At 54.1% G+C, this 12,556-nt stretch overlaps 1 protein-coding gene across 1 annotated transcript; it reads right to left on the bottom strand.

Annotated features, from left to right (window-relative positions):
* Positions 1-3,258: 3,258 nt before the first annotated feature.
* On the bottom strand, positions 3,259-12,550 carry SLC44A2 (solute carrier family 44 member 2 (CTL2 blood group)). Its single transcript, XM_071732793.1, is given in 19 exon segments — positions 3,259-4,942; positions 6,614-6,698; positions 7,041-7,129; positions 7,288-7,359; positions 7,484-7,507; positions 7,510-7,555; positions 8,051-8,154; positions 8,397-8,491; positions 8,578-8,840; positions 9,223-9,307; positions 10,244-10,336; positions 10,455-10,554; positions 10,901-11,032; positions 11,172-11,284; positions 11,508-11,591; positions 11,855-11,978; positions 12,184-12,244; positions 12,319-12,441; positions 12,536-12,550. Coding segments are annotated over 18 exon segments (1,728 nt in total). The 5' UTR covers positions 12,370-12,441; positions 12,536-12,550; the 3' UTR covers positions 3,259-4,835.
* Between the last annotated feature and the right edge of the window lie 6 nt (positions 12,551-12,556).

Here is a 12,556-nt window from a genome sequence, read left to right as displayed (position 1 = left end):
GGGAGCTGAGGGGGGGGAGAGGGGGAGTCACGTGGGCAGAGGCGGCAGCCAATGGGAGAGCGCGGCGGGAGGTGATGTAAAGGAGGGGGCGGGGCCGCGCAGGCGCCGGGAGGGGGAGAGGGAAGGGAGGGGGGGAGATGGGGGCTGAGGGAGATGGGGGGGAGATGGGGGGGAGATGGAAGGGAGATGGAACCATAGAACCATAGAACCATAAAATCATGGAATGACAGAATTGGGTGGGTTGGAAGGGACCTCAGAGCTCATCAAGTCCAACCCTTGCTCCACTCCCCCCGTGGTTCCCAGCCCATGGCACTGAGTGCCACATCCAGGCTCTTTTGAAGTATCTCCAGGATGGAGAATCCACCCCTTCCCTGGGCAGCCCATTCCAATGGCTGAACACCCTCTCTGTAGAGAATTTCTTCCTAATATCCACCCTAAACCTCCCCTGGCAGAGCTAAAGCTCTGCCAGGGGAGGTTTAGGGTGGATATTAGGAAAAAATTCTTAAGATCATGGCTTCTTGTCTTGCTGATACCTGCCTGGGAGCAGAGCCCGACCTCCCCCTGGCTCCAACCTCCTTTCAGGGAGTTGTAAAGAGTGATTTCCCTTCCTCCCCAGGGAAAATTCTGGGAGAGAGAATCCCAGAATTATCCAGCTTGGAAATGACCTCTGAGAGCATCAACCCCAACCTTTAATCCACAACCACCCCAGAGCACTCAGTGCCACCTTCAGCCCCTTCTTAAAAACCTCCAGGGATGGAGAATCCACCCCTTCCCTGGGCAGCCCCTTCCAGTGTCTGATCACCCTCTCCAGAAAGAAATTATTTCTCATGTCCAACCTAAACCTCCCCTGGCACAACTTGAGGCCTTTTGTGCCCTCTTGTCTTGCTGAGAGTTGCCTGGGAAAAGAGCCCAGTGAGGGATCTGGGGGGACATGAGGGGATCTGGGGGGGTTGGGGGTTATGGGGGGCACAGGAGATGAAAGGTCTGAGGATTGAGGGGAGAGGGGGGGGCAGGGAGGATATGGGGGGGATCTGAGGTGACTGAGGGGGGCAGAGAGGATATGGGGGGGATCTGAGGGGGGCAGAGGGGATATGGGGGGGATCTGAGGTGACTGGGGGGGGCAGAGAGGATATGGGGGGGATCTGAGGTGACTGAGGGGGGCAGAAGGGATATGGGGGGATCTGAGGTGACTGAGGGGGGCAGAGGGGATATGGGGGGGATCTGAGGTGACTGGGGGGGGCAGAGGGGATATGGGGGGGATCTGAGGTGACTGGGGGGGCAGAGGGGATATGGGGGGATCTGAGGTGACTGAGGGGGGCAGAGAGGATATGGGGGGGATCTGAGGGGGGCAGAGGGGATATGGGGGGGATCTGAGGTGACTGGGGGGGGCAGAGAGGATATGGGGGGGATCTGAGGTGACTGGGGGGGGCAGAGAGGATATGGGGGGGATCTGAGGTGACTGGGGGGGGCAGAGGGGATATGGGGGGGATCTGAGGGGGGCAGAGGGGATATGGGGGGGATCTGAGGTGACTGAGGGGGGCAGAAGGGATATGGGGGGGGGCAGAGGGGATATGGGGGGGATCTGAGGTGACTGAGGGGGCAGAAGGGATATGGGGGGGGCAGAGGGGATATGGGGGGGATCTGAGGTGACTGGGGGGGCAGAGGGGATATGGGGGGGATCTGAGGTGACTGAGGGGGGCAGAGAGGATATGGGGGGGATCTGAGGTGACTGAGGGGGGCAGAGAGGATATGGGGGGGATCTGAGGTGACTGGGGGGGGCAGAGGGGATATGGGGGGGATCTGAGGTGACTGAGGGGGGCAGAGGGGATATGGGGGGATCTGAGGTGACTGAGGGGGCAGAGAGGATATGGGGGGGATCTGAGGGGGCAGAGGGGATATGGGGGGGATCTGAGGTGACTGGGGGGGCAGAGGGGATATGGGGGGATCTGAGGTGACTGGGGGGGGCAGAAGGGATATGGGGGGGATCTGAGGTGACTGAGGGGGGGCAGAGGGGATATGGGGGGGATCTGAGGGGGGCAGAGGGGATATGGGGGGGATCTGAGGTGACTGAGGGGGGCAGAGGGGATATGGGGGGGATCTGAGGGGGGGCAGAGGGGATATGGGGGGGATCTGAGGTGACTGAGGGGGGGCAGAGGGGATATGGGGGGGATCTGAGGTGACTGAGGGGGGCAGAAGGGATATGGGGGGGATCTGAGGTGACTGGGGGGGGGGGGGCAGAAGGGATATGGGGGGGGTGGGGCAAGAGGAAGCCAAACAAAGCCCCAAAACTACTGAAAATTGGAAGCGGAGCCATGAGGTGGGGGTTGAGCTGGGCCCTGATTTTGGGGTGAAAAGCAGCTGGATTGGTCACCCTCTCTGCTTCCAGGCAATGACGGAGCAGAACCCCAAAACCAGAGGGAGCCCCGAGCAACCCCCCCGGCCCCGCCCCTCCCCGTGACGTCAGAGCCCCGTGACGTCAGAAGGTCCAAACAGGCACTTTTTTTTTTTATTTGCGGTTGCCCCGTCACACGTGCCCGAGGTGCCTCGCAGGAGGAGTTAATGCCTCAGAAATACATTAAAGAGAAAAAAAAAAAGAAACAAACGAACAAACAAAAACATTCTGGGAGGGACTGATTTTTTTTCCCCAAAAAAAAAAATTTAAAGTCCCTTTATTCCCTGGCAGATTTCCCTCTCTGCTCTCCCCACCTCCTCCCTGGCCTCAGGAATCCCCAGTCCTGCTCCTCTAAGATTGAATTGAGAGGAGGCAGCAGAGCCAGCCCTGCCACCCCCACCAAAAAAAAAAAACCCACAAAAAACCCTTCATTTTTACAAAATTTATCCCTTATTTCAATATTTCTATTTCCAGACCTACGTTATTTACACAAAACTCAACTGTTTATACAATTACATGGAGCTCCTGAGGTTCCTCTGCTTCCACACCCAAAACATTTGGTATCAGCCCCAAGCCAGGGCTAAATTTACTCTCCACACAACAATTCTGAACAGGAAAAAAAACCAAACCACCCCCAAACCCACACCAGGACGGGAGAGGAATAAAAATTAAGACAATTTAGGACCAGGCTGCAGAAAATCTTTACTGGGAGGTGTGAGTAGAGCTGGAAACTGATTAAATTCCCTTAATTATTCCCTTATTAATTCACATTTACCTCTATCCCAAACTGAAAGGGTTTTCTTCTTGGCTTTAATTCTTCCTTCATCTTTTTAGCTTTTGCTTTCTGGTTTTCCCTTTTCTTTCTCTTTTCTCCTTTTTCTTTTCCCTTTTTTGCCTTTCCCTTCATGTTTTTTCCTTTTACTCTCCCCCCTCTCAAGCATTCAGCTACATCTGCTACAAAAAAAACCCAAAAAACAAGCAAAAAAAAATTCTCTAGAGAAATGCTGGGGTTCTATTCCAGCAAAACGTGTCCTAAAAATCCTGGAAAAGTTCAAAAACAAACAAACAAAAAAATCCCAAAAAACAAACCACCCCACGTGCAGAAGTGAAAACAACCATTGAAAGCAAAAATATAGAAAACCCTCTAAAATATTTAACAATTCAGGTAGAAACATTTTGTACAAAAAGGGATCTAAAGCTTACTAAGAAATCAGTAAAAAAGAAGTAAAAATTTATCCTCTGGCACAAATTAACCGTTTGTAATCAATTTTTTTCATGATTTTTAAGGCTGGAGGGTGTGGGGGAGGGACCCCCTGCTCTGGGGGCTCTTCAATCCCCCCAGAACTTCAGTGCAATTTCTTTTTTTTTTTCACCAAATTCAACCAAACCCAAAAGCCTGAGTGGTGATGGGGACTCTACCCAGGCGAGCTTGAATTCTCTTCAGTTTTGGGCTTAATTTTCCTCCTTGTGGGTCTGGGATATTTCAACCCCTTGGATTCCACCAAACTCTTTTTTTTTTTTTCCTCCCACCAGGAGCTGCCCCAGGGCTGAACCTTCCCCAGCATCTGAAGGACACAAGGTGACCTCCTGCTTCTGGTTGGTTTGCTTAAAATCCCCTGACCTAACCTAAAAAAAAAAACCCCAAAAATAATATATTTATACATCACACACGTTCCCTAAGGGTGGGGGCTTTGTTTGCTGCTTAACCTAAAACAGAGGTTGCTTTTGGGGGGGAAACTGCCAACCCCAGGAGTGTCCAGCTGTCTGTCCACCCCTGGATCCCTCCAACCCCTTTCCCTCCACCCTTAGGACATTAATTAGTGTTTTTCTAAATGAATCAATTAAATCAATGAGCACAACCCCCCCAGTGCTGGCCAGAGGGGGAAGGTGACTCCACCTCCCTCCCAGCTCCTGGGGTAGGAGCCAAAAATTGTCATTGGATTGATTTGCTCATTCTGCTTCCTTCTCAAATCCAAGTCCAGGAGCTCAGCTCAACCCCCCCCAGCACCAAGGAAACAACTTAAAAATCCCTAAAAACCCAATTAAAAAGATTGGGGGGGGGGTTGGGGTGTCATTTGGTGACATTTTTCCCCGCTGCTTTTAATTGGAGCTGGCGGGATCCGGCCAGGACCTCCCCACCTGAGTGTTGGAATTGGCTGAGGTCCAAGGGTTGGTTCCTCATGGATTTCTTCTTCTTCGTTAAGGCAACAACATCATTAAGGCAACCCCAAGGATTGAAGGTTCCTAATTAACCCATTCCTCTCATCAGCCCAAGCCCCATGGAGGTGGGGGAGGGGGGGGAAAGGAGACAGCGGGTTCCTGAGGGAGGTTCCCAAGGATGATGATGATGATGATGATGATGATGATGATGATGATGATGATGATGGGGAGGAATCCAGCAGGCAAGGAGCAGAAGAGACATGGAGCAGGAGGAGGGGAAGCTTCAGGCATTGGGGTGGCTTTTGTTGGTCTTCTTCAGGAGCTTTTTCAGGTCGGGTGACATAAAATAGGGCTTCTCGGCAGAGCCGTCGTTGCGCTCCAGATCTTCCACTGTGAAGAGAAACCCCCTCCCCAAGACCCCACATTATGGGGGGGGGGGGGGGCAGACACAGAGGTTGGGGTGGGCAGAGCTGCAGGGGAGGTGGTGGAAAAGTGAAATCTTTTTGCCAGAAATTAAGAAGTCTTTTTGGGGGCTATTTTCCCTCTCCCGTTTGACGAGGGAGCGCCACGCTCCAGAAATTTCCTCTTTAAAAGAAGAAATTTTTTAATTTTTTTTTTTTCTGGAAAAATAAACCTCTTCTGCACGCTGGAGGAGATCTCCTCAGAGGTTCCTCTACAGAGCCACTACGCTCCCCCCCAGAAAACCCAAAGAGGTGGAATCTGGGGCTGATTTCATTGGAAAGGCTGCAAGGTGGAGCCCCCAACGGCGGCAGCCAAACCATCAGCTCCTCCACCTCAAGCTCTGATCAGAGGTCCCAGGAGGAGCCACCACCTCCCTGCAGCCACTAAACCCCTGCCCAGCCAGCAAGCAAAACCATTTCCCACCATTTTCAAGCTGCCAGTAAAAGCCCTTGCCTTTTAACACCACACAACTGACTTCTCAGCTTCCCTAAAGGCCAAGAAATGGAATTTTTGGCTGCGAAAAAGCTCTGGTTCGCCACGAAGGAGCTGCTGATGGGAGACTTAAAAGCAAAGAAGATCTTCCACCTGGCCAAGAAAGCTTTCAGAGTGCACCAACCCCGTTTTGCATAGAAAGAGTGAAGGAGGAAAGAGGCTCCAGGGGTAGAACGAAGAGGAGCACGCCCAGAGTCCCATTTTCCAGCTGGGACCCATCCCACAAACCACCATCCTGTACCACTGAGCCAAAAAATCTCCTCCTCAACACTAAAGACCAGGATTTCAACACAGAGAAGTGTCCAGATGGTTCCCAGATGGTTCCTGAAGCCAAGGGGTGCTCCCAAGACCCCAAATTAACTCAAAGTTTGTTCTCTCATTAGAAATATTTGTTCTGGGGTGAGAAGGTTGGTTTGATTCTCAGGAACTGACCCAACCTCTACCCTCAAGGCTTTGAAGGGCATCCAGGGGAAAAGATCTGCCATGGGAGAAGGCTGCTTGGGTTTGGGGGGGCTGAGAGCATCCCACAGCCCCCCAGGGCCAGCTCCTAGCCTTGGCTATCAGTGGCTTTGGAAGGTTCTAGGTTGCCCTTCAGCAGGATCTGACTCAGCTCAGGGGACATGTAGTAAGGCCTCTCAGGAGATCCATCGTTCCTCTCCAGATCTTCACCTTTCCATAAATCCCCGGATGAAGGAGCAGCCGTGGTGAGGGGGGGGGGGAGAGCAAAACAAAAAAAAAAAAAAAACAGGAGCAGAGGTGGGGAGAGGTGAGGAGGCAGAGAACATGGAGACACCAGAGAGAAAAGAGAGGAGAACGGGAGGAAAACAGAAGAGGGAAAGAAAAAAAAAAAAAAAAAGAAAAAAAGGAAAATTGAAGTTAGTTGCAGTGAAGCTCCACCAAGACCAAAGCACCAGAAGGACCAAGAGAGAGAAGGTGAGAGCCCAGGACAGGCTGTGGGTTCCCAGTGCTGGCAGGCAAGGGGCGAGCAGAAGCTGGAAGAAGTTGGCAATGGGAATCGGGAGCAAAAAGCCAAATCTGGAGAATTCTGGGGTTTCAGCCCCAAAGGGAGGGAGGTTTTGCTCCTTTGTGTGGGAGGGGGATACTCACAGAAGCAGAGGAAGAGGGTGTCCACGCACATCCCGTAGACGCTGAAGAACCCGTGGGCAATGAGGTAGGAGCCCACAATCACCGTCTGGAAGAGAAAGTGTGTGGTGACACCACCCACCAAGAGCCCCCCATCCCACTGCCCAGAGCTGGAATCCCCCCCCCGGGAACCAAACCAAACCAAAAAACAAAAGAGGAAGAGGGTGGGATTGTTGGGACAAAAGGCCTCGGATGACGGAAGCAGCGGAGGAAGGGTGAGACAAAGGGCTGAGCTCAACGAAGATGCCACCAACAAAGAAGGTCCTTCAGCAGCAGCCAGAGGAGGTGGCGTGGGAAGGCAGCTGTGTCACCCGAGCTCCTGAATTCCTCAAATTCCAACCCAAAAAAAAAAAAAAAGAAACCAAACCCCAAGAAGAAGGAGGCAGCTTACCAAAATGGGGACCCAGTAGTAGTTGAGGGGCGGCGCGGTGTCTTCCACCAGTTTGATCCGATGGGTGAAGAAAAAGAAGGCGAGGATTCCTGGAGAAAGGGATGGAAAAATGTTTTCTTGGAAATGGATGGATTTCCAGTGCCAGGAAGGGTAAAACAGGAAGGAAATGGGTGGATTCAGGGAGGTTTTGGAGAAAGTGGAACCAGGCAGGAAAGCCCGGGAGGAACTTCCAGTCCCCAGCACTCACCGACGCTTCCCACGATGAGGAGTTTACCCAGGAAGAAGAGGAAATCCGTGACTTTATCTAGGACAAGCCACCCTGGAAACCAGAGCACCACCTCAGTTCCCCACCCCAACTGTCCAGAAAGCCCCAAAATGGGGCTGTGGGCTTAGAAATTGGGGAATGGGGTGAACAGAGCAGAAGGGTCCCACCAGGGTCTCACCTGATGATGTTCTCATCAGCAGAAGAAGGCGTTGCGGGCAGAGGTGCAGAAGTTGGTGCCATAAATGGCAATCTAGGGGTGGGGGTGAGGTCATGGGACAGAAAGGAGAGAAATGGAGAACTGAATTCAACAAGAGTCCACCAAAAAAACAAAAAAAATCCCAAACCCACCATAAAACTACCAAAATTTCACCCTAATTCACCCAAGAATTTGCCCCCAAAAAATCACCCAAGAATTCACCACCCCAAATTCACTGAGAATTCACCAAAGAGCCCCACCAAAATCTCACCCAAATTTCCCTACCAAAATTCACTGCCAAAAAGAAATCACCAACATTCTCCATTCATCATTCACCTGAAATTCCCCAGCATTAGCCAAGAACCCACTAAAAACTCACCAGTAATTCACAAAAAATTCACTTCACCAAGAGAGGGTGAATTGAAAACCATTTTTGAGTAAAACTCAGGTAGATCCCCCCCCCCTAAAAGTCCTTCTCCACCCCCTGACAGCTCAGACTCTCCCCAAAATTTCTCCCTCCCCATCGTGGTGGCCCCGGGCACCCCTCACCATGATGTAAGCATTCCTGTTGAGGAATTTGAGGAACTTCTCCAGGCACCAGAAGCAGCATTTCAGGCAGCCCAGCAGGAACTTGGCCAACTTATTCTCAGCAGCTGGAGGGAGTTGAGGAGAAAAACCCAACCTTCAACACCCTTGAAGATCCCTTCCAACCCAAACCATCCCGTGACCCATCCCTTGGCTCCCCCCTTGTTGGGAGAGGATCCAAAAAGGAAAAATCTCAGTTCTCTACCAAGATGCTGAAATTGTTCTCCCTTGGACCTTCTCCACCAGCTCCAGCACCACAGAAGAGGAAGAACCCAACCTCCTCTCTCATTTCCCCTTCCAGCTCTGGTACCTTTCAACCTGTGGTCCAGATACTCCAGGATGACCCTGATGACTTGGACAATGGCGAGGATCAACGAGCCAAAGGCAAGCGAGCCGGTGTGGTACCTACAGTGAGACATCCCTCTGCTCAGAAGAAGACAACCTCCCAAAGAGGACAACCTCCAGGAGCTCCAAAGTTCTTCTGGACCTACCGGAGGGCACGGCTGAAGGCAGAGAAGAGGGGGAAGGCAGGCATGTCCTCGGGTTTCTTGAAGGCCCAGTAGTAGGAGGCGAAGGCCCCCGCCAGCGTCACCTGGCCCAGCGCGATGCAGAAGTTGGCGAGCCAGAAGAACATGAAGAGGTTGAAGAACTGGAGGATGATGAGGTACTTGTGGTAGGCTGTCTCCCCCCCGTAGAAGGCAAAGAGGCACTGGGCATCAGGACACTGCTTGGTGACATTGCTGGTGTTGAAGGTCTGGAGAGGACAGAGGAGGCTGAGGTGGCGCGGTGCCAGCCGGGGACCCGCGGGGGACTCGCTGGACCCAGAGGTGACCTTGTCCTGCTGCCTTGGTCACCTGGCAGCACTCACTCGGACCCAAAAGAATCAACTTTTGAGTCCCTGAGAGCTTGAAGGCAACCACGCAGGGGATGGAAGAGAGATCAGAAGGGAGGAACTGCACTTGGAGCCGAGGTGGAATCACCCGAACCAGGGCAAACGCACCCAAACTGGGGTGAAAGCACCCAAAGCCAAGGAGAGCACCCTGGAAAGGGTGGATGCATCCAAACCAGGGGGAAGCCACCCAAACCAGGGTGAAGCCACCCAAACCAGGGTGAAGCCACCCAAACCAGGTCCTCACCTCGGGGTTGCAGGTCTGCCCAGCAAACGGGCACGCTGTCTCGTTGAAGACCTTGTAGATGGCCTCGTTGGAGGTGGAGAGGAAGCTGCAGGAGGGTGGTTAAGGAGATTTCCAGAGCCCTGATCCCAAATCCTCACTCCCTTCTGCTCTCCCTTGGGTTTTTCTACCTTGGCTTTCATTTTCGGCTTGACTTTGAGCCAGAAAAATGGGGTTTGGCCAATGGGAGGAGGGAGAGGGAGAGGGGAGAGGGGAGAGGGGAGAGAGGGGAGAAGGGAGAGGGGAGAGGGAGAGGGAAGAGAGGAAGAGAGGAAGAGAGGAAGAGAGGAAGAGAGGGGAGAGAGGGGAGAGAGGGGAGAGAGGGAGAGAGGGGAGAGGGGAGAGGGGAGAGGGGAGAGGGGAAGAGAGGGGAGAGAGGGAGAGAGGGGAGAGAGGGGAGAGAGGGGAGAGGGGAGAGGGGGAAGAGGGGAGAGGGGAGAGGGGAGAGGGAGAGGGGAGAGGGGAGAGGGGAGAGGGGAGAGGGGAGAGGGGAGAGGGGAGAGGGGAGAGGGGAGAGGGGAGAGAGGGGAGAGAGGGGAGAGGGGAGAGAGGGGAGAGAGGGGAGAGAGGGGAGAGGGGGGAGAGGGGGAGAGGGGAGAGAGGGGAGAGGGGAGAGGGGAGAGGGGAGAGGGGAGAGGGGAGAGGGGAGAGGGGAGAGGGGAGAGGGGGAGAGGGAAGAGGGAAGAGAGGAAGAGAGGAAGAGAGGAAGAGAGGAAGAGAGGAAGAGGGGAGAGAGGGGAGAGAGGGGAGAGGGGAGAGGGGAGAGAGGGGAGAGGGGAGAGGGGAGAGGGGAGAGGGGAGAGGGGAGAGGGGAGAGAGGGGAGAGGGGAGAGGGGAAGAGAGGGGAGAGGGGAGAGGGGAAGAGAGGGGAGAGGGGAGAGAGGGGAGAGAGGAGAGAGGGGAGAGGGGAGAGGGAGGGGAGAGGGGAGAGAGGGAGAGGGGAGAGGGGAGAGGGGAGAGGGGAGAGGGGAGAGGGAGAGGATACACGGCGGTGCTGGCCCAGTAGGCGATGCAGAGGCAGAGGAGGAGGAAGGTGCAGATGGGGAACAGCAGCGATGTCATGACGTGACCCACGGCCCTGCCGAGATGGTGAGAACCTTGTTGAAACCCCCGTGGTGACAGCAGGGCCTGGGCCCTCCCCCCGAGTCCTCCAGCACAGGTGACAACAGCCACCCGGGGACAGGGGCCGGGCGGACCTGCTGGCCTCCTTGATGAGTGCGATGGCGATGAGGATCCGCTTGCGGAGGAAGATGAGGAGGAGGATGATCACCACCTCCACCACGCACAGGATGATCACTAGGAGGAGAAGGAGAGGCCCCCGGGTAGGCTGAGGACACGGGTGGTGCCCAACGGCCACCACCGCTGTCCCCAGAGGATCTGTCACAGCACCCAGAGCTCCTCAGGGGACACCTGGCACCACAGCAGATGGGGAAGAGCAGCACCTGACCATAAAGCTGGTCCCACAGTGGTGGTGGCATCAAGCAAAGCCACTCTCCTTAGCTCAGCCCTTTGGGAGGGCCACAGAGAGGCCCAGGAGAACCCAGACCTCCAGCTTTCCACTCGCCAAGCCCTGTCCTCCAAGAAACAGGACCTGAAGTACACCCACCCTGTCCCCTCCTGCATCCAGAGGATGGAGACTTACTGAAGGCCAACCAGGTCTGCCGGAGGTGGAGGTAGACCCGAAGGTCAGTCTGGAACCCCAGGTCCTTCAGGGACACATCAGATCCTGCTTCTCCTTTCAGCTTGGCGTACTCCATGTAGCAGTGGAAGATCCCTGCGGCCAAAAAGCCAAAAATTGTCACTGAAAAGCAGAGCCCAAGAGGCAGAAAACACCAGGGAGGACACAGCACGGTTCCTCCATCTAAATCCATTCAAGGGAGGGGAAAACTCCCAGAGAAGCTCCGAGTGCTCACCATAGCCCAGCACCAGGATGACCATCACAATCATCACCCAGACCATGATCCCGGCCAGGAAGCGGAGCAGGACGATGAAGATCAAGCTGACCACCATGGAGATGACCAAACCTCTGCAAGGAGAGGGAGGTGACACGGAGTCAACCACCACCCCCCATCCCCACCACCCTCAACACCGGCACCGACGCTCCAGAACGTCCCTCAGGTTGTTCCTGGGGGAACGACCCAAAGGTGAGGGGGAAATTAATTACAGAAATTGCTAATTAGCAAGTTTTGCCCCATGTTGGGAGCTGGTGGGCTCCAGGCCAGGGCCACCAGTGCTTGGTCCTTGCTCACATGATTATCCAGTACCAGGAGACTGTGTAATCCTCAAAGATCTTCATGGCAAGCTGCCTGGTCTCCAGGACCACGTTGGCTTTCCTGGAAGACAAAAAACCCAAAAGAAACCAGAATGAAGCAAAAAAGGGCCCCGTGGTGTCAACCCTTAAATGAACGTGGCACAGAATATAAAACCAACAGTCTGGTTGGACACGATGACCTTGAAGGTCTTCTCCAACCAGAACAATTCTTTGATTCTCTTCCTGGCGAACCCGCGATAACGAAGCAGCTCATTAGGAGGCTCATTAAGAGGCTCCCTCTATCACCATTCCCACCCTGATCATTCTCCCAAGCTGTGAACTCACTTGGCCCCTTCCAGCAGGTCAGTGACATTCCTCTTGATCCCGTGGCCATCTTCATAGGTGGTCTGGTTGCCCACCATGATGACGCCCTTCTTGGCCTCAATGGCCGGGAAGCAACGCCGCGCCACTTGGCAGAGCCCAGGGGAAACTTGCTGATTACAGCTAGAAAACCACCCCAAACCTCCACCAGATCCTCAAACCTCCCCAAAAACCCAACAACCCCCCCCAAAAAAAAATCCCAACAGTGACCAGGAGGGAAACCAGCAGGTTCCAGGTTGATTGAGCAGCTCATGGCAGCTCCACGATCAACTCGCTCGCGCTCGGGGACCTACGTGGGGTGCTGGGGATGATCATGGCTGGACACTCCTTGTCCCTCAAGACCTCCGTGACTTTCTGGATGAAGACAGGATGGTGAGTATGGGAATTATGGGGCCGGGAATGCTGGGAGTGGAGATGTCCTGACCCACCTTCTGTGAGGGTTTGAAGCCAGGGACACAAAACTGCCGGAAATATTCCATATCGGCGGTGGCGCCGGGGAGGGAGGCGCTGAGGAGCGTCAGGTACCGGTCTGGACATTTGGAGACACAAATCTGGAGGAAAAAAAAAACCAAAAACCATGGGAAAAATGTTTGGATGTTCCCAAAGCTTTCAGTTTCCTGCAGCTGAGATCATCGGGATCAGGACCTGGGTGGTGGGACACTGGAA

Source organism: Heliangelus exortis, unplaced genomic scaffold (genome assembly GCF_036169615.1).
Source record: "Heliangelus exortis unplaced genomic scaffold, bHelExo1.hap1 Scaffold_80, whole genome shotgun sequence".
NCBI lineage: Eukaryota > Metazoa > Chordata > Aves > Apodiformes > Trochilidae > Heliangelus > Heliangelus exortis.
This window is presented reverse-complemented; position numbering and strand designations above follow the sequence as displayed.